A 22272-nucleotide genomic window follows, 5' to 3' on the forward strand; every position below is an offset into this window, starting at 1 on the left:
TCTTCTTAACCTCTACGTCGTCATAAAAATCCCTCCTCGAAGAATTTGTTTCATATAGCTGAAACCCATAAAACACTAGCAGCTCGTTTTTACTTCACATTGTTGAAGTTCTGTTCTTCAGCACATTCAAGACTCCAGGAAATGAAAAATGTTATTGGAGTAACAAACGTTTATTTGGTTATAATAACCTAAGACTAGCGACAATTAGTTGACCACGCGTACCACCTTTACGTTGTACGTGATAAAATGTGAATATTAAACATCTGAAAAAAATATTTCTTCGCCCACGGTATTGACTATACTACAGAATCTTAATTTGGGTAATGATCTTCCTAGTCTTTAATCAATCCTAATCTCCTGAACTTTTATGACAAAGTCCACGATTTCGTTTTAATATTGTACTCAGGACGCTGCCTAAGATTTGGTCTAAAATCAACCCCTAAAAGAGATACAACGCACTTACTCTAGATACATTTTGTTTCTTGTTTAAAACGTTTGACCAGCTTCCCTCACATTCCGATCCTGAAAAATAAGCTCTATAAATACATTGACTTAAACATAGTCTCTTGGTTAACAATTACATTAAAATACCCATCAAAATTTTTACGTATTTTTCCTAAAATAAATTGTTCTAATGCCAAACCATATATCCAAATGCAGGAACTTGATCTATGACAAAACATCGGATAACATCGGATATAATCCGTAGAGGGAAGTACTGCCGGGGCACTTCATTAATCAAGGATGTGTGCAGGGTCTAACGTCCTTCATTCCCGACTTCTTCCTCTGGTCTTTATGTCCAACTTTCAGATCACCTTTCACTGAATCTTCCTTGCTGTGCAACTATTCCAATTCCCTCTCTTCACTGTCTTTAGTGCTAAATTGCCGAAAGTGCCCCGGTGCTTGGCAAGACACCCTAATTTTCATAAAACCAAAATCAACCAACGTAAATTGAAATTAAAATCCATAAATAGAGTAGTTCACTGAAAATTGGGAAGTTTGTCAAGGTGCGCAAAGGCATGGTTAATGAGAGTTTTTAAAACAATCAGCTAGAAGATTATGCTCAAGTTAATTATTCTGATGATCAAATTCTCATTCTTAACGCCTATTTCCTAAAAATGTGAACCTTGAGGGTCAGGGGCCCTATCAATACTGAGCAATACGCCTAAATATAGAAAAAGGTTAGTAGGGACCGCTAACCATTCTAACTTAAGAACATTTCAAGCATAAAACGCGTCTTACATAGCGTCATTCTTAATACACACCAGAACTTTTGAGTAGAATTAGGAACTTTTAACCTAACAGCGTCATTCTTAATACACACCAGAACTTTTGAGTAGAATTAGGAACTTTTAACCTAACAACATGAAAATAGATAAAACGCCACCTGAAGCCTTAAGAAAAAATTAATAAAGGCCTATTAAGAAAACGAAAAAAAAACGCCACCTGAAGCCTTAAGAAAAAATTAATAAAGGCCTATTAAGAAAAAAACGAAAAAATTAAGGCCTACTTCCCATTCTAACTTAAAGAACATTTCATGAAGAGAATACCTCTTACATAGCCTCATCCTTAAGCCCTGTCCACACTAGCAGACTTTGGGGAGACTTAATATGTTGAACAAATCTGTAAAACAAAAAATCTGCTGTCCCCACGGCCGTGACTGGCCAGTCAGTCTGGGTGGAAGTGAGCACACTACGACAATTGCAGCATGGCTTATAGCCGGAACTGCTGGCATTATGAATAACGAAACTAAAGACCCCTCGACACGAGGGTGGGGGGAGGGGGAGAGAGACGACGGGCACTCGGTTTTGCTCCTAATTCTCTCGCTTTAAAACTTAAAACTTACCGGATCAAACAGTCCAAGGCAGGCGAACCCATGACTTGGACCACACGCCGGCCAGAGGGCAGAGGGCATTCAAAGTTGTATCAGGCAACGTGGTCTCCAGTCAGGCGCCCATCTAGTGCCTCAACAACGGGCACGGGTACTTCGATGGTTTACCAGTGGCTTCCTCGTCTATATCGTCATCTACACTCGTGATCGCCATCCACCCACAATTGGTAATTGTCTGCCCGTCATGCATTTGCTCCTCGTGTGGAAGGGGCTTAACGGTATCTTTGTATCTTGTACTGTGAAATTAGTGGTGTAGTTGGACTGACGAATCTGAAAGTACCTTGGTTTACTTTAATTGGGTAGAATTAGAAGCCATTCAGAAACCTACCCTACAACCTCCAGAATTGGTTTTCCGTGTTTAATGGTAATTGTAAATATAATTACCATTATAATTAGTAGTGAGGAAAACGATGCAAGTAATATAACAGGAAAATGTGAAATTAAAATATTAATGCTTGAATATCAAGGACAATATGCATCATTACTCCATATAAATGATTATGTATACGGACTAGACATGTATTATGTAGAACAGCAACTCCATATAGCCAATGATTATGTATACGGACTAGACTAATATTATGTAGAATATCTAACAATTAAAAATATATATATATATTCCCATGGATATCAAGGTTACATTTGATTCCAATATGTTTACGATCTCTATATTCCAGTAAATAATTTTATGTATATATAATTACTCAATGTAAGTGTGATTCGTGCTTTTCAAATACAATGCATGATTATAAAATTATGCATTGGCTCCTTACATCAATATCACATTCGTATGCCTGACAGTCGTGTGCGTTGTTACAAAATCTGATGTCTGATCAAAGCGCTGTTCTACACACTTCAGACGTGTACTGCAAACAGAAGCGTTGAGTCTGGCATCGTTCAAATTGCTTTGTCTGTAGACAAGTCTGGTCTTGAGGACGGAACTTAGTCACACTAGAAATATGGTGTATATTAGTAACCTTTAACTTACCACATTTACCACAAAAAGGAATAATTTAAGGCTCACTAGCCATTCTAACTTCAAGAACATTTCAAGCAGAGATCACGTCTTGCATAGCGTCATTCTTAATCTACAATGGAACTCAAGTGTAGTATTAGTTACCTTTAACGTATCAGAAGAAATATGTGTTTATGCCACCACCTGAAGCCTTTCACTGAAAAAAGAAAATTAAGGCGCCCTAGCCATTCTAACTTCATTTACACTTCAAGCATAGCCTCATTCTTAGTCAGCATTAGAACTCGTGTAGTATTCGGAACCTTTGACTAATCAGAACAGGAAAACTACGTATATAAATTTGACGTTCTGAAATCTTTAAGAGCCGAAAGAGCATACAGCACAAACTATTGAAGGCCCCTCCATTCAAAGATAACTGCTATAGCATGTTCCATAATGTTGAACAAAGAGCATATCTTTTTAGAATTCGAGTCGGCAACTCGCTCAGGTTGTCAGCTATCTCGTTTGACAGGAAATGCCCATAAGGCAAGCCAGAAGATCGCTTCCCGTTGCTACCACAGTATCCGGAATAACCTTAACCAAGACAGCAAACTCATTAACGAAGAGTGTCTTAACACTCACTGTGGCGATCAGTTCAGAGGACGACCCTTCCTCTGAAGGACTACAGATGGTTATCAGCGCGCGCACACATGCACGCACGCACGCGCGCTCACACACTTTCCAACATGTCAAACGAAATCCACGTTCATTACATTTAGGCCAGGACCAAATCTAATTCAGTATCAAAATGCACAAATGAGATCAGGGCATTCTCGCCTACTATAGAAAACCTTAAGATCCTAGATTATTCTCGGCGAGTTCACAATTTAACACTAAAAACCACTTTAAAGAACAATATTCATCACAAACGAAAACTTGAAACTTCTATCTTACTACCATAAAAGCAATTGTCTAAAAACCACACAAAACTGAGTTGATGAAACAGCTCCAGCGTTTATTATATACCACAAAAATTGCAGACTTAAAAAAATTATCAATTTGAAAAGTCAAAATTTCATCTAGGGATATTTGAGGGAAGAGGAAAGCTTCAAGTTCAGCATAATCTCCACCAAAGCTTTCACTAAAAAAAAAAAAAAAAATCAACTTACTCCCATCTAATTACTGGTCTACTTTTCAGTCTCCATCCGTGATCTTGATTTTGTCCTCAAACCTTAGAATCCTCGTATCCCCAGCACGTTAGTACCTGTAAAAACAGTGATATGTCAGGTTAAGTTTACGTAACCAGTGAATGTAAGATTGCAAATAAACTTTCAACGCTGATTCACTGTTTTAGTAGCTTGTGACACTAAGAAGGGGGATCTAATTTCATTAAAAACTAGCTAGAACTTGCAATTTGAAGCTCTCTCGAATTCACTTGGTTCAGCAACAAACAAGGCCAGTTATCTTGCAACTATGTAGAGAAATTAACCATTGAGAAAAAACTATTAGTTAATGACGAATCTGTCCTCCTTAGCTTTAAGTCTAGTACAAAAATAACCTAATATGACCAGTACCGAATGCTCGAGTCACATCAGAGTTATGCAATGTTGCAACAGCTAGTCACCAAAATCACAGGACCTGAGAAGCCCTTAAAACCTTTCAGTTTTTAATTACCTGTACACCCGTTTCTTTTCCAAACGGAACTTATACGTGGTTTGTCTTCACAGACTTCACAAAACCAATTTCCTTGCAACATTTCCGAAACCTTTCCATAACAGTAAGAGCATTAGTTTTCCAGTCTAAGCAAAAATATCCAGAATAAATTATCTTCAAAAGGCTTCTCATACAAGGTAAAAATTTAATGTAATAACAAAATGAACCGGCTGAGAGGCCTACAAAAAATTTACAACTGTCTTGTACATAGCAAATATGCAGGCAAGACCTTAACATTGTGTTTGGCACGGGAACCCAAAAAGGGAAAAAGTACACTTCAAAAACCAGCAAAAGCGAGCTTGGAACAAAATATTCACTAGAAAAAAATTATGCCAAACTACCAGAGCCGTTTCACATAGGCAATGTCCACCAATAACATTTCATCAACTGCATGTGGAAAAAATATTCACGTAATATCAAAACTTTTTAGCATATTTTAACATTTCAGGTACAGTGATACATGCAAAATCTAGTACGATGTCAAAGCTATCGCCTAATGACAATCAAGGAAAAAATATAAATCAGAACTTATGACCACTACATATTGAAACATTCTATTTTGAAGCAACTGCAATGCACTCACAGTTCGCCATAGTAACTGTATAAATTTGAACGTATTATTGCCACTAACATTAATACACCACGTGCTTAGTCATTCTGGTCATAGAGGCTCAATGTAGTCAGATGGATATCAACATTTCAGTGCTACAGAACTAGGAGCATCACTAGATTATCATTGGTTTGTTCACGCGCCTTGCCAAAGGGAGGGGCCAGAAGTGTGATAGGGTGTTAAGGAAAATTAGGCCTATGGACTGCCTAAAACCGATACGACCACTAAACCAAACGTAATAACCTATACAATCGAGTTCATGAAATAAAACCAACATGCAGCCTTCAGAAACAAGATCAATTACTCAACTTGTAAAGTTATACCACTCAAGAAGGCTGCCTAAAATATTGGAACAAAATTAGGGAAGATTCCTGCAGCACAAAAATTCAAACTGGAAGCTTAATTACATGGTTTGAAAATGAAAACTAACCAAAAGCCTGAATATAAGAAAATATTAAAAGGCCCCCAGAAAACAGTGACACCGATATCATTGGTTATAGTAAGAAAACTCATCTTCCAGTCAATATGATCAAACTATTCGCTTTAATAAAACCGAAGAGGCATTATCTACCCTCAAGTCAAAAAACCAGACTGAAGTTCAACAAACACAAGTGTCTCTTAATGAGAGGTCCTTATGTACCCTTGAAAATAGGGGGCGATGAAAAGAGATGAATTCCACTTTCAAAATACTGATACAAAGACACGTGACACACAAGACAATGTAATGATATTTACTGCTGAAATTTATTTAGACACCAAAATTACAAGACTTAGGGAGGAAAACTAAAATAGTGCCATTATTCCGCATATGAAAATCTGATTTGCATAACGTAAACCGATGTAGTAACTAAGTGAATACCTTAGCCCTGACATTTAAGCTGAACGTACAGCCAGCTTCACGGGAGTTGAGACGAATTACCACCGATGGAGAAATATGGTAACTCTCTGAAGTAGCAGTAGTTCCTGGATATGCAGTTTATGAATCCTTGCGAATAGACGTTTTGTAAGGAAGCCGCTGATTGGTAAACTCTTCTCTGAATTCTACATAGTTATAGCATATTAGTTTCGCTGATTTTGAGATACAGCTACCAAAATACGTAATTAAGATTACTGAACATATTCTCTCATTCTGCATGTAAAATGAACAACCACAGCTCGGTGAACATCCTGAAATTCGTTATAATGAATTTGTAAAGTATTTGTGCGGGTGTGTGAAGCGATAAAATTCTCATTTCGCTCGTTATAACATTCTAAACGTATAAATTAGGATTTTGACTGCCATTCACATCCTTATGACCCAGTCGACTATGCTTTCGCGAGTTGGCTAGGCCTTCTTTGCGAACGGTTAGTGCACACCATTCCACGTAAGGTTTTCATTGCATTTTCAGTAAAGGCAGCTCAGGATGAAGATCTTATATAGAAATCGTAACTGTAATAACACCACCCCAAGTATAGTTGATCTACCATTATAACACTTCGATTATCATCCACCAACGGACCCCAACGATTATTAAACGCTTTTGCTTACAGAGAGAAATTGATTCGTTTCTAACAAGACATAATTCGTGGTGAATCGTTACTGCTAATCGTAACTATTTAGATTATAGAGGACGAAATATTGGAGTGCATAATTATAAAGCACTGTAAATTTGTCTGCTGAGGGAAGAATGTAGGGTAGAATCGCCTATCTCGCCATTGCTTTGTAAACTATCACATTCCTTCATTATGGTTGTAGAGATCTGATGTAAAAAGTAAAATTTATTTTATAGAAGAGTGATTTGATAAAATATCTTCAATCGTGCTAGATCTTATTTCTTTAATCAAGGATTAAAGGGGCTATGTTCTCACATGAAGTTACTTTTATTCATGCACCCTCTTTTTCTTGTCTTTTATTGGTGATGAAAGTTCTGATATATTACATCTTTCACATGCTTATAACTTTCATTCTACAGTATGTTGTATTTTGGATTACAAGATCTTTACCAAGATCCCTTACTAATTCCTAACTTCCTCTTTTTAAGCCCGTTTTTTTTCTTTTGAAAAACTCATGTGATTACTGTGCATTAGGATTTCATATTGTTAGAAACGGAAAGGTCTGATTTATGCTGAGGATAATGCTAACATCTGGAAATATTAGGATTCAAGAAATATTTTTAATTTTTTAGTGCACAAGATGCTTCACCATACACCCGTGAAATGTTTTCTGCACATGCAAATGCAGTTTGGAGCCCATTAGAATATCACTACCAAATCATGTCATACGTAAAACTTATATGAATGTATTGAATGCAATCATTTTCCAAAATGAAATTTCTATTTGATTTGTTTACGGATATATTTTTTGTTTACAGATACATTTCTATGTCCCTAGCGAATTAGAATATGAATATCAACAGTTTGTCACCATATTTCTTTTGTTCTCGTATTTGTAGAACCTAATCATAAAGAAATCATTTATAAGTATTTCTTGTTCTTAGATGTGAATATGGGAAAATCAAATACATCTGGTGGACATTTTATGAAAAACCTTTTTATTAAACAAAGCAAAAACATTTGATTATTACAGGTGGCAGTTAACCCCAGCCACCGTTCTGCTCTACCACGCTGCGAAGTCTCTCTGGGACGGATGCGATATGGTTCTAGATGACCTGTGGTGTCCTCTTTAAAACTTCCCACTCGTTCTGCATATGGCGCATGAGCTGTTGCGATGTTCTTTCTTCTGCAGGCTCCCATGCATTTATGATATTGGCCCATACATTTTCTATCGGGTTTAGATCAACTACGGCTCGGCCAGTCAAGAAGATCGATGCGACGTTCCTGAAACCACAGGTTCATACTCTGGCCTTGTGTATAGGACAATTGTCCTGCATAAATATCCTCTCTGGATAGGGCAAGGCATACTGACGAACAGAAGGCAGCATTACTTCTTCGAGGATCTCTATATATTGGTCTGCCGTAAATCTACCCTCTATCTGGGTCACCTCCCCAAATCCATGAAGAAAGATCCAGCGCCAAATTACGGGCTGCTCTAGAAGCAAGAGCCCGTGCTGGCACAAGGCCAGCTAAATCTAAAACAACAACAGCCAAACGTTCGCAGTTACGTAGCCGCTTCGTGCTTCTTCGTAAACGTTGTCCCGGTTATATCTGTTAAAAGTGAAATATAAATTAAGTTTTCTTGAAAGGTTTATAAAAGTTCATAATCGCGTTTATGATTTTTAAGCTCCTAGACGCAATTTCAAACAATTGCTTAATTATTCTGAACACGGACAGTTGTTTACAGTACAAAAAAGTATCAAATCCCATCGGGGGTAATCACTGACAGGTGAAGGGTTCGTAGTGCTGCAATCCAGGTGAAAGGGAAGTGTAGAGGAAGAGAGGGGCCGAAATGAGGGAGGTGAAATATTTAGGGGACTATATTAATGCATTATTTAATAAAAAAAACTCAAATTTATTAACTTCCAAAATTCAGTATAGACCTATAAATCAGGGAAATAGAAAATCATGTAGACCTGTTGAAATAAGTTCTAATTCATCTAGCACTCAATAATTACATAGTTATGCCTACAAAATTTATACAGCAATGAATAAAACTAAAAACTGCGTATTTTACCTGGTGTTATTTCTCTCCAGCAATGAATTTTACCGTGGGATGTTGATGCAAATTTTTTCTCGTCGGAGAAAACAACTAGACCAGTAGTCCAATCCTTCGTCGAAGTATTGCAGGGAAAATTGCAGTCGAAGCTGCCGATGTCTTCGAACTTCTGTTTTTTGGCTGGTATCCTATGATGAATTTCATTGTCATGTAATCGACGTCTGATCAAACTGGCCGACACAGGGAGCTGCAGCCGATCCCTGTGGCGACTGCGTTGTTAAATGGGTGTGTCAGCACGTCTTCTACAATTCTTTGGTCCTCAGCTGCCGTGGTTATCCTTGACGGACCTGGTCTAGGCCGATCTTCAACAGTATGCTCCTCTTGCCACCTCTTGAGCCAGCGATAAACAGTGGCTCTGGAAAGTCCAACCTCTGCTGCAATTTACGTCGGGGGGACACCACTTTCGCTCATTCCGACGATCACCCCCAGCAAAGCGAGGCTTTCATTGCGTCTTTCCATTCCGTGATCTAGATACAAATGGCTCAGCTTTGACCCGTGATTACCAGCTCATCTCTTATAAAACAAGTTCACTCCCTTTGAGATTGAACTATCTAATCTGAAGTCATAATTCGCCGATAAGTTATTTGTTATCTAAAAACTTACCCGAATGATATAACATTATCATAAGACAGCTAAATAACCTGAACATCTTGACACCCAGTAACAAGACCGCTCCTTAATTACCTAGTTAAACAATACCCCCCTCACCTGGAAAGGAAGAAAAACATCACACACTCTGACCATTGGTTATAATCACACACACTGACCATTGGTTATAATCACACACACTGACCATTGGTTATAATCACACTAATATCTTACTCATCATATTTTGAAATATCACCTTTTAGTATTTCGGTTGATATGATTTTTCCTAGGCATTCATTAAAATTTTTCTTATTTTTTTAATTGTAACAGACAAATTGTATTCTCTGGTGAAATGCTGCCCGATGACAATTTGAAGTCTGCTAGTAGTAGTAGTAGTAGTAGTAGTAGTAGTAGTAGTAGTAGTAGTAGTAGTATCATTATTATAAGATACACTACAGTTTGGCTCATTACGGTTATGTTTCTAGATAACCTCTAATAACCTCACCATGACAAACCCTTCGCAAAGACTGTATCCAACTCGCTAACGCGTAGCCGATTTCGCAATAAGGACGGGAATGGCAGTCAAAATCCTATCATTTATAAGTTTAGAATATGCTATAATGAGCGAAATGAGAGAACTTTTATCCCTTCACACACACTTTACAAATTCATTACAACGAATTTCAGGATGTTATTCACCGAGCTGTGATTTTTCATTTTACATGCAGGATGAGAGAGTATGTTCAGTAATCATGTTAATTACGTATTTTGGTAGCTACATCTCAAAATCAGCGAAACTAATATGCTATAACCATATGTAGAAATCATTAGAGTTTACCAATCGGCGCCTTCCTTACAAAAGGTCTATGCGCAAGGATTCAAACTGCATATCCAGGAACTGCTACTACTTCAGAGTTACCATATTTCTCCATCGGTGGTAATTCGTCTCAACTCCCGTGAAGCAGACTGTACATCAGAGTAATTAAGACTTTCAGAGAAATCAGAAATTGACAAAATTATCAACTGTTAAAACAAAACCGATGCTTTAAAAATAAAATTCTGTATTGCCTTCATTTTAGAATTGCCATCAGAAAGAAGTGCAGTAATTTTTGACTGCTTTTCTTGCAGTTTGTCCTTTTATACTTTAAATTCATTTTTAGAGTCTCACTACTGCCACGACCACAAAAAAATGGGAGTTTTGTAGAATGTCTTCGCTGAACAAGGGAATTAAAATGAGTAAACTTGAGACCTTAAATTCTGTAAAATTTCATATACTGCAAAAACAATTTAAGCAAGTGTTAACCACAAACAAAATATTTTAGCTGCCTGAAGCATTCTCAACTTCCCTCAATCCTCACAAGTCTTCATAAAAATTCAGATTTGACTTTTTGCTAATAAGTCTACTGTAGAAATTCCATTTCTGACATACGTTAATTAGAGTTATCGCATACACCTAATCTTGAACATCCAAACATTCGATGACCTTTCCCGATTCTGATCCTATACAGTTTCAAAAAAAGTATTTCCCACAAAAAAAAAAAAATTAACTTTGCCACTTTTAACCATGGAAAAACTGCCACGGAAATTTGAGTGAAAATTAAACTACTCGTTCTATAAATTACAAAAATACCCACTGAAAAAGCTATTAGCCGATAAAATCTTATAAAATACCATGTAAAAAAGTCCAAGGGAATTACAAAAAAAAAAAACTCTGCAAATTACTCAAATGTCTACTGAAACTAAGCTAACAACTCAATTTTGCCTAAAAACTTAAACTAATTCATGGGCAAGGAAGGCTCAAATACCTAGCCGGACTAACTGCTAATTCTATATATCTAAAAATCGAGATTTCGATGAAACTAGTCCCCTCCCAAACCTCTACATAATTTATATCTGAATTCGATAAAATTCCTGCACCCTAAAATCAGCGACGGTTAATATATAAAAATGTATGAAAAAATTTCTCAACACCGATGCGTCACCATAACTAAGCAAATATTCATGGAATTAACCATAAATGTATGTTCCTAACTAATTCAGACTTCACAATTCCTCGCCACTTCATGATTAATAAATCTCCATATAAATTATTCCTCGCCACTTCATGATTAATAAATCTCCATATAAATTATTCCTCGCCACTTCATGATTAATAAATCTCCATACAAATATTGGAATATCACATGGTCTCGATCCCGTCAAGGATACAGTAATGTGCTAATAAAAATCCTTAAAAGTTTGTTACTAAAATTTGGAAGCAGTAATCTGAGACGAGTTAGAGAACTTTAAATTTTATAAATTTCGGAACTCCACACGCTCCACAAAGTGGGGGAAGGTTGCTTTAACAGATTCCAATAGATTTCATAAAACTGTGCTAATATAACCGGTATATAATTATTAAAGTTAACCAGAAGAAAGTTACTTTCAAAGGCCTATGCTAAATTTGGAATGTGGCCTCGTATTACAAACGGTTATTGGCCAATATGGGTAGCATTGGCTAACATGTTTACTTGCAGTAAATTCAAACTAGTTTTAAACAACTATCGACTGTTACGCTACTATAAACTGGTCCTGCAAATTTCGTGAAAGTTAAAAATCCATTTGACAAGCTAACAAAACTTGCGATTAGGCTTATAGTACTATCAAGCTGAACATAAAACTAAAGCAACCTTCACAGCACAGTTATGTTAAAAACAACCTTTATCTTGGCTGAGTATACTCCACAGTTACTCAACTAAACCAGTCTTACCGGTCTACGTCAAAATTGTAGGACCTCTTCGACAGACTGAAAAGGAAGCAATTATGGTACTTCGTGCTTAAATTCATCACCCGAGTCAATATTTTCACCCTTCGCCATAAAGCACTATAGCTACTCTGTCTAAAGCTAGCCATTTACCGATGTAATACGCAAATTTACATTTGGTGCCTATACTACTGAACTTGCAACCGGCCTTTTAAGGCATTTTGGCCGTCAAGCTTCATTTGAATCTCATAAGCGAAATCTTTCCTCAGTCTACGGGTTACATTAGCTAAAAAATGCTAATGACCTGACAGAAATACGTGGCATTTACTAAACGCCCGAGAAAAAATTTAAATTCCATCAAATTCATAATTTTTATTCGATCAAATTTGTCCGGACGTTAATAGCTCGGCAAAAACCAACCAAAGAAAAACCTACTTCAAAGATAACCCAAGTCGGTTAAACTGACACTTTTCTCCTAGCAAGTCACAAATTCAAAAACTGTACATCTCGCTCTTTCACACGCGAAAAATAGAGTTAATCAAACAAAGTAGCCGCCTAGCCCACTTCAGCAAAAGCAAATCTTGCCTTCCACAACTTCACACACTACCTGGACGCTAAAGTAAAATCACTAAAACCAAACTCATGACAAACCTTCATAAATCCTCTTGGAGAATTCCAAGCCACGTATAACATCTCAGTCTCTTTGCACACTGAAATTCAGAGAACAAACTAAGTTGTTAACGAGGTGGTAGTAAAACAAGTCGCCTAAACTAAAGCAGGGACATAAGAAAGATGGTGTTATCCATTCGTTGTTTTGTGTCCTTGGAAGACATGTGGGGCCATCTATGATCACCTTTTTCCAGACACCAAGAAAGCGTTTGATTTTTTATTCTTTTGAAATTTCGTGTGTACATCGTCCCTGGTTAATGCCCCTTTTACCAAACACCGTATAAAAAGGATATCTCTCAGTCTGTAGTTTATAATGATTTTGGGGAGTAAACTTTGTGACATATAACGTATTTTATGCAACGACTCTTAAGTAGCCTTTAAGATAGGACAAGTTCCAATTTGTTTTTTAATCTAAGTCAAATCATACAATTCATTATCTGGGCTTATTTTGGAAGTCCTCTTATCCAAGCACAGTTAATTAGGTGGGCCTCTTATTTCTGTTGTAATTTTCTTGAATAACTGGCTTTTCTATGACATTAAATTTTGAGATCTTCAATTTCTTCTTTTTAATTCTTAAGGCACTTACTAAACAATTTGGATGTCGTATACCCAAAAGTTTCCATTCCAGTCCTTTTTGCATCATGACTTACTTAACCCTTAAACAACAATTAGTTAAACTTTCAGTGGTGTATTGCAGTAGGTTTCCTATTCTTTAACTTAAGTAATATTAGTTATGTTCATTTCTTGCTTTAACAGGTTGTCACTGAAACTAAGTTAGGATGAGAGTAACCCCCAAGTGGGGATTTATTATCAATTTGAGCCTGTTATTAATTAAAGATTACAACTTATTCAGTAAATAATATGCTATAGTAGTTATTTTTTCAGATTGCACAATTATTTCAACCTGTCACTTAAATACCAAATTACTTCAACCTATCATTTGAATATTTTTTGAATACTGTCTTCGTGTTAGGTGACAATCTGTTTATCACTACGTTTTAAAATTCATTATCTAATACTGCTAAGTTCCTCAGTGTCTTAGGTATTTGCACCTTTGCAGTAATGGTTGTTGAAATTAGGTCAGGAAATTCATCCATATTTTAAAGAGTGCTTTCTTTACGAAAGTCCAAATCTACAGAACTGAGTTATCAATATGTTTTCAAAATGAAGATTTAAACATTCTAAAGCACATTGCCTTCTGTTCTGAACTCCTTCCATTGGAGAGGTGGGGTTGGCTACCTGACTTCATGTTAACATGTGGAAATGAATTATATAGACATGACACACAGACCAACGTTAATTATAAGAATCAGCTTATGTTTACCAAGACCATGAGGTTCCTAAGACAAGTTGGACAATGTTCACTTTACAGCTATAGTGGAATTTCCTCTTAACATAGTAAATAATATTTTAACAATTCAATACGTACTTGGAAAAAGTTGAATGTTTAAGGTAGCATACTCAAATGAAATACTGCCATAATTATAAGACTTTATTTAGTGACAGTGGAAAAGAATAATCATAAAAGAAAACAATTTTTATTTACAAGAAGTAGAAAAAATATAAACAGGTTGGAAACTATGGTACAGTAGAAATATAGTACATGTAAACACGGATCAACTGAAACTGTGGCACAGTAAAATGTTTTTGTTGCATAAACATTCAAGAAAAGTACTCTCAAAGTTTGTGTTGCATACAATGACTGACATGAAAAAAATTTCATCAGTGTCGATATCATAGTATATAAGTTTTACACAAAATATCAAAATAAAATATATTTACAAGATGCAAGGTACAGTGTGGGATGTCATGCAGTCAATCACTAAAATTGGGAACAGCAGTGAAAAACAGGACAACCAAGTTAGATAACTATTATACATTAGAAAATATTTTAATTTCTTGTTTTATACTGACTCAAAAACTAACATAATTACAAGATTCCAGCATTTGATCTTGATCACTGCATTGAAACTGATCATGAAGATTGCAATTAAAGCTCAGAATTGTAAGATATTTTAAAAATTGTACAGCAACATGTATCAGCTGACATGTAGCAACTGCTGTAGATACAAAACTAAAGAAAATGCCTTTACACATTCCTAACACTTATAGGAACTAAACTGTTCAAAACTGCTGAAGATTGAACTGAACTATAACATGTCAGTAAATGTGTTAATACAAAGCAGAATTAACTTTGTATATAAATAATACGAAGCCAGAAAAGGGGGGAAAAAAGTCTTAGTAACACAGCATAGCACCATAAACACTACGGATCCGACAACAGCAATTCACCTAATGAATTGTGATGTCTCTTGATACTATTTATACGTTTCCTGAAGAACGGTCCAAAAGATCTACGTCACACTACATGGTGCTATATGGAAGACAGTCGAGTTAAGTTATTCTGGAAATCACCAGACCAATTCATGATATAGGAGCATCACAAGCAGGTACCATATGACTTGTGTATATATATGTAAACTCATAATAAAATACTGTAGTTATGGTAAGGTAATAAGGGAAAATTTGGCATCACTACTCTACATATATAAAAGCCGACTTAGCAATTTAAGCGCTGGTGGGTCTTGCTATGACAAGTTGGTGACTAAAAATATATGCTTCACTGCCAATGTATTTACAAAATATAATCGCTAATATAATATAATTATTATAACAGATATAATCTTTGTACATATGAGCTATCAATAAATACATAGTAACCCTAACGACTTTGTTCAATTTTGCTTCTGAATTTTTGGCCTTTGTTCCTCCTTACTAAACCTGAAAAAAATGAAAGAACTAATTAATATCACACTTTAACTTTACAGTGTCACAGAAACTAATTTACAATCATAATAGTATAAGTACTTGTACTGAATCTAATCTTACGAAAAAAATTCAGACGAGTAAAATTGATTATATACAGTATGTATATCTAAATTTTTTCCAAAAAATATGCATCAAAAACAATAAGCACAGTACTGTACAAGTATTACCATCTTTACTAGACTTTCTCAAATCAACAAACTCCTTGTCAATGAAGCTTTTCATATGTACTGTATATATATATTAAACATTAAACTTGCTTTTTTCAATAAATGCATCAAAACAATACTGCAATATCAAAGAACCACCATTATTATGGAGTAGGTTCCAGCAGACTGCAAAGTTAATTCTCTAGACTTTTTTGGTTGGCTCAATTAATTTGGCCTTAACTGAGAGGTAAAAGTTGGACGGGGACAAAGTAGAGGTTTGACGAACAGGTGGAAAATATAGTTACAATGAAGATAAAACACACACACACACAACAGTACATCATACAATGCCCCTACATCAATACCCCCTACGTGGACTCTGCATGAAAAAATAATCAATGGCCTCAAATGAAAGTACTCAACAAGGTGAGATGTAAGAATGTGCTGTGGCTCGTAGTCATGGATTTAGCACCAATGAATTGGTTACCAAATTCATTACGAGAAAAGAGGATGAAATTGATGAGCTGATGAATTGGTCCTGTCAGCTAGATCACAGCTGGGGATCATGATGTAGTAAGTGACATACTGGAAAAAAACTGAAGCTGTGAATGAATGAGTTGTTTATCACCAGAAAAAGTGCACTTTTACATGAACATGTCCCAAGACAGACAAACTCAGAAGGATTTCTAAAGCAGTCACACTGTAATCGCCACAACATGAAAGCTCAGCAAGAAAAAGGTTCTAGTGACCAAGTAGTAAATGATTATTTCAATATACATTCATAGAGTAGCTCATCACTACATTTAATCCACGAGAGCAATTGTTAATGTGGACACTGGAACTTTTTAAAACTTATCAAATAACGTTCATATGGTCTTAAGGGTACTGATAAATGTTTTATCGGTACCTGTGACATAGGTCCTTCTAATAATTTAAAATGCTGTTGTTCAATTTCAGATCAGAAGTGGCAACCAAACCATCGAGGATTTTTTCACCTCCCCAAAACAACTTTTCTTTTGTTTTAACATCAGACCAACTCATCAATAGGTATTCAAGAGCCACTACATTATACCCATAATGTAAGACAATCTTTAACCTCCAAAGCATAGTGAACCATGTGATAGTGAAGTATTTAAAGTCAAGAGACTAACACTGTGACTGACTTGGTAAAGCTGACTGTCTGAGGCACCAACGAATAATTGTTGGAAAAACTTATGTCCTGATTGTATAGCAAAATTCCTACAAACTGATGCAGCTGATGAACTGGCAAAAATCTTAAAAAAAGAAAACTAAAAAAAAATAAAATAAAAATAATAAATCTGAAGAAAAGTATAAACAAGTAAGAAGAAACTACTGAAAAGACGAGGTCACCTGGAAGCGATCGACTACATACATCTGCTGATGAGCAGAGCGAGGAGGAGACCGAATGGGATTGCAGATAAGACATGAACCTAATCAGCTGGAGGTCTTCAGTCAATCTTTTTATATTCATCAGTTTTTCACTCTCTTTAAGAGTTAATAACAAAAATTAAACAAAGTCCAGTCACAATTTATCACCTGAGAAGTGTATCTTTAGAGTTTTTCTCTTTCTTTTCTTAACCCTGACAGAAGCATATTTTCAGTTGTTCTAACCCAGGTTTCCCCAGAACAGAAGACATATAGTGCCTTAAAAATAATATTCCTCTACCTGAAACTAACCTCTGTTGTAAGAAGTGTCTTGGCAGGAGACTCTTTAGGCACTGATTGTGCTGGAGGGGCTTCATAAATGACATCAGAAGGCTTTACATTTGAAATAGTAGTGAAAGAAGAAGGTAAGGTAAGGGAAGTAGGCGAGATAGGCGAAGTTGAAGAAACTGGCGAAAGGGCAGAATCCACTGAAAGTGTTGTTACAGTTGAATTAGACCTCTCAACTCTGCGATGTGACTGGGAATCTTCATCTCCACCAGAGTACATGTCCGCTAAGATTCCACTCTCTGAAAATTAAAAATAAAAAAAAGATGCACTCAAAACCAAGCACATAGATAAGAAAAATTATAATCACGCACTGCCGTAGGATACAATTCGAAAGTATTCTTCATCAGTCATATTAGTATATTCAAATGTACTGAATACATACCTGCAGAGCATTGACTGGTACGGGTAACTGAACGATGCAAAGCTCGTGGGGAATCTCCAGGTTCAAACCCCAAATTCAGAGTCCCAACGTAAGTTGGACAGACAGCTGAGGAATGAACCGAGGAGGCTGAGGAAGCTGATGATGAGGCTGAGGATGAACTCACAGAGATTATGGAATGGGGTCGTTTTCCTACTCCGTTAGTTTCACCGATTGTCGAAATTGATCCAGTGCGAAGACGTGGTGCTGTAATAGAATGCAACAGGTATGGACTATTTGGGGAATTACATATAACAGGGGACTTACTTTAAGTACTGCCTCTATAATTAGTTTCTACATCCTTTTAACCTATGAATTATAATAGTCAAATGTTCCTAACAATTACAGTGCAATTTCTTTCATTTTGCAGTACAGTATGCACATTGCAGTACTGTAATACACTTACTGTACTGCATATTACTATACTGTAATATGCATACTACTATATTGCAATATGCATACTTGTACTATAAATACAGTACAACCTTATGATTAATTTCTTCAATTTTTAAACTTCTGTATTACAGTATTGAAAATTTTCCTAAAAATTACAGTACAATGTCTTTCATTCTGCAGTACAGTCTGCATACTGTAGCACCTCGACTTAACAGACACATTAAGGTTCTGGCTTTCTGATAAGTTACAAGACCTTACATGATGGCCTGCAATTAAATATTTTCTAGATATCTTACAGCTAACTGCAATTCCACATAATTCCTAATCTAAACTAACCTGTACTTTACACTCAACATTCATTTAAGAGACTAAAAAAAATGTATGACTTCTAAAATGGTAGCTCCCCCCCCAAAAAAAAACCACTAATAATGTAGATGATAAGTAGAGAAGTCCGGTAAGTTGAGTTGTTACTGTATTACAGTACTGTATACCTGTACTAAGAACGTCATAAAAATAAGAGCTGGAGTACCTTTATTCAACTGGTTAATGCTGATTGACCTATCACTGATCTGATCTTCACTTGGTCTTATATCCAAGCAAGGCTTGTTTCCAATTCCCATTGATGACATCTCATGTAACCTCATCGTTCTGTTCCGCAGGGCTTGGCGCCACAACAACTTAGAAATTTCTTCAGTCCAAGATTCCTTGACTTCTGCATTGGGAGCTTGGAGGAGGTAAGTGTCTGAAGGCTTTCTCTTTCTGAACCATATTTCAAATTTGGTAGAGCTGTCTCCAACTTGTTCTGTTAAACCTATATCTGTCATCTTCATACTATGCTTATACTGAAATATATCCAGGGTCTGAAAAATATAAACAAAATCATATCATTACTAAAAGATGAAGACTACATTCTATTTCAGCTAAAGGATATCTGAACGTCTCAAAAAAGTATTCTTTAGATACGAAACAACTTTGTTTATGGTCAAGAGAATTTACGGTTGCTATTCCAGGTTTTATATGAAACTATTCACACAGAAATTCTTATACACCCCTTTTCACTTTCAAGTTACAAGTGATCAAACATATAAGGCAACTATGAAGTCTCTAAAATGCATCTGTTAATGAGCAATAAGAATTTAATATGTCGAAGACTGTGTTTCAGAATATACGGCTCCTTTAATTATATTTGAATCTATTGGACAGATATAAATGAAGCAAAAAAACATTTTGTAATGTACAGTACTTGTATCGTGACGAATTAAACAAGACAATATTTAAGAAAAAACAAAAATCATAAATTTTATATAATAAAGATCAACAATTATATATAAATCAAGTGTATTACTTTTATATTACTTGTAAAATATGAAAACAGACTTAAGTACACCTGAACGGTGTTCCTCCTTAATGTTTACATAAACACTGAGGAGGAAGACAGTCCATGTGTTCCAAAGTCTTTGTTTTACAAATAATAATACAATTTATTTATATAATTGTGGATTTTCATGATACAACAGTTTAATCACACCACTGTGAATTTCTTAGCAATCATATATGAACTACCTTCTTCTCAGGATCCCGTCTGCTCTTACTGAAGAGGATCAAGTCTTCAAATAGGAACACATGCCTGACAGATTTTTTTGCTCTACTTCCTTCCCACACGACAAACTCCCCTTGTCTCAGTAGTCGACCTTGTTCCTTGAGGTTTACCTGTAAAGAAGTTCAATGTTACTTGTAGTTTGTAACTAAGTACGGGTAACCGCTGCTTGATATTATCATAACATAAAAAATTAGTTGATAATGAGAAAAAAGAGTTGTGTTGACGCTGAATTAGAATTATGTTATTTCAAAAATCTTTATAATACTTGAGTCAGTCCCAATAAATGACAGAGATAACAGTGACTTAAAACTTATCACCAAAATTTTCTTTAATTAGAAAATTGTATTTTGTCATACAACACCGTGAATTTAAGTCACTGCTATCTTAAAGCAGGTATTCAAGTGGAAAATGTTTTGCATAATTGTTCATGAATTTCAATAAATCTAAGGTAATTGCTATATTACAGCATTTCTTGTTGCAATAATCAGTTTATCTTCTAATGGTACAAGGTGTGAATTCAAGTTTTAGAATCTGACACTTTTACAAGGATAAATTTTTAAATTTGATTACAGAAAGCACATCATCCCTCAGATAGTGTATTACTGTAGTGCAAAAGTGTTTAAATAATATCAGAGGAACTCCCAAATTAAAAAAAAATAACTTGCTTTATCCTTAAAATAGTCATTCAATAAAAAAAACCAATTACTATAAAACTCAGAAGAATCGCTCCAAAACCCTTATATGCCAGAAAGAACATTTTTACCTGCAAACTTAGAAATATCTCTAAACAAAAAGAAGGCCATTTAATCATCTAATGCTAATGTTTTATTCTTTTTTTTTTTTAACATCATAAGTATACATACATCACAGTCCCTCAAGGAATCCATTGCGAGCAAGTCATTGCCATGTCGTAGTTGGAACTGAACCATTTCTTGTGCTCCCATCAGATCATCGTAATTTTCATCTCCACGGCTGCATTCCTTCAACAGCTGGAAAGGAGAGAACATTCACTTGTACAAAGCTGACAAGAGTTTATTCAAAACAGTAACTGAAATTGAAAACAAAAATTTACCAGTAACCTCTTAAAGGAATGCTTTACAGTATATGGTGGAAGCAACAAATAAACATGCAAAAATTAAGTAATAAAAAATTACTTTACAGTAATGAAAATTATTGACACTGCCATAAGCACTAGTATTCCTAAAAAAATGTTGAGCAAGAAATTTTCTGGCTAGCAGAAAATAGTACAGTGCACTAAAATAAACAATCTACTGTATTATATACTGTATAATACCTAAATGTGCCATCAATAGGCACTCAAATTGTGTGAACCACAATACTGTACAAAATATTCATTTAACTTAGTGACGGTGAAGTTACTGTACAAATAAAGTATCGATATGTTTCGAGTTGCCCTGGAAAAGTAGGTGGTGTAGTTGTCCTTAAAAATTATTAACTGGTATTGGGAATTTAGTGATGGAAAAGGGTACATGCACCTTAAGTGTGTGATTATAATAACATATCACAGGAGATATCTCATGTACTTTCCATTATGAGAGTACCTTGTCGCCTGAGACACTGATGTCTTAAGTAACTCATTTTTGTGTGGGAAAATGGAATTCAACTGTAACAAAATATTATTCATGACATTCCTCAAGTTGATTGTATTTTATTTATGACTGTACATGACGTTAAGAACTCCGAGAACCTTCCATAAAATTGTAAAGGATGTATCATGAGGGAATATTAAACCTTTCAGTTCATGCATCAGAAAAAATTAGAACATTTCATACAGGTTCATAAAAATTACAATTCAGAGCAATTAGCAATCGCATGAAATCTTTTGAAATCTTAATCTTATATATCAGTTATATTGCTTTTTTACGCTGGTCTTGTTAACAGAATATAGAAAAATGAGTTTAATTTCCATGAACCTCAAACATTTCTGAATTGTGAACAACCTAATCCAGTATTACATAAGCAACAACTATATACATCATAAAAATACTAACCTGTTTCAAAATAAGAGCATATTTTCCCATTCGTTGAACTGGCTTCAGCAAGTAGGATGCCAAATCCATACGATCCTCAAGTTCCAGTTGCATTCCTCGGAAGAAGGCAGACCCATACTCCGACATGAGAGCATCGGATTTTGGTTTGTTCTTGTTATAAAGAGCATACAGATAGAACTGGCTTTCCTGTAATGGGAGGACACATGATTACATACCTGTAACTATTGCGGGACCAGAAAGATGAAGCACAACAACATCTGTTCGGTTCTTGCAAAAATATCGTGTACTGAACTTTGCAGTAACAGCAGAGAAAGACGGT

At 35.6% G+C, this 22272-nt stretch overlaps 1 protein-coding gene and 1 long non-coding RNA gene across 2 annotated transcripts in view; both read right to left on the bottom strand.

The window, feature by feature from the left end:
- Nucleotides 1-18: 18 nt before the first annotated feature.
- Nucleotides 19-12889, bottom strand: LOC136843675 (uncharacterized). The gene is made up of 4 exons (XR_010854644.1): nt 12801-12889; nt 4013-4107; nt 1847-2161; nt 19-522 (listed from the first exon to the last, which is right to left on the bottom strand). It is a non-coding gene; the product is annotated as an uncharacterized lncRNA (long non-coding RNA).
- Nucleotides 12890-14297: 1408 nt separating this feature from the next.
- The window catches only part of LOC136843676 (uncharacterized), a 162102-nt gene continuing 154127 nt past the window's right edge, over nt 14298-22272 (bottom strand). The window contains exons 8-14 of the mRNA XM_067112238.1: nt 21954-22139; nt 20805-20930; nt 19905-20051; nt 18871-19201; nt 17910-18152; nt 17492-17766; nt 14298-15599 (exon numbers count right to left, since the gene is read on the bottom strand). Coding sequence (XP_066968339.1) covers nt 15594-15599; nt 17492-17766; nt 17910-18152; nt 18871-19201; nt 19905-20051; nt 20805-20930; nt 21954-22139 — 1314 coding nt within the window. The 3' untranslated portion in view covers nt 14298-15593. The remainder of the gene's footprint in view (nt 15600-17491; nt 17767-17909; nt 18153-18870; nt 19202-19904; nt 20052-20804; nt 20931-21953; nt 22140-22272) is intronic.

The sequence above is a fragment of the Macrobrachium rosenbergii genome, chromosome 12, assembly GCF_040412425.1.
Source record: "Macrobrachium rosenbergii isolate ZJJX-2024 chromosome 12, ASM4041242v1, whole genome shotgun sequence".
Classification (NCBI taxonomy): Eukaryota; Metazoa; Arthropoda; class Malacostraca; order Decapoda; family Palaemonidae; genus Macrobrachium; species Macrobrachium rosenbergii.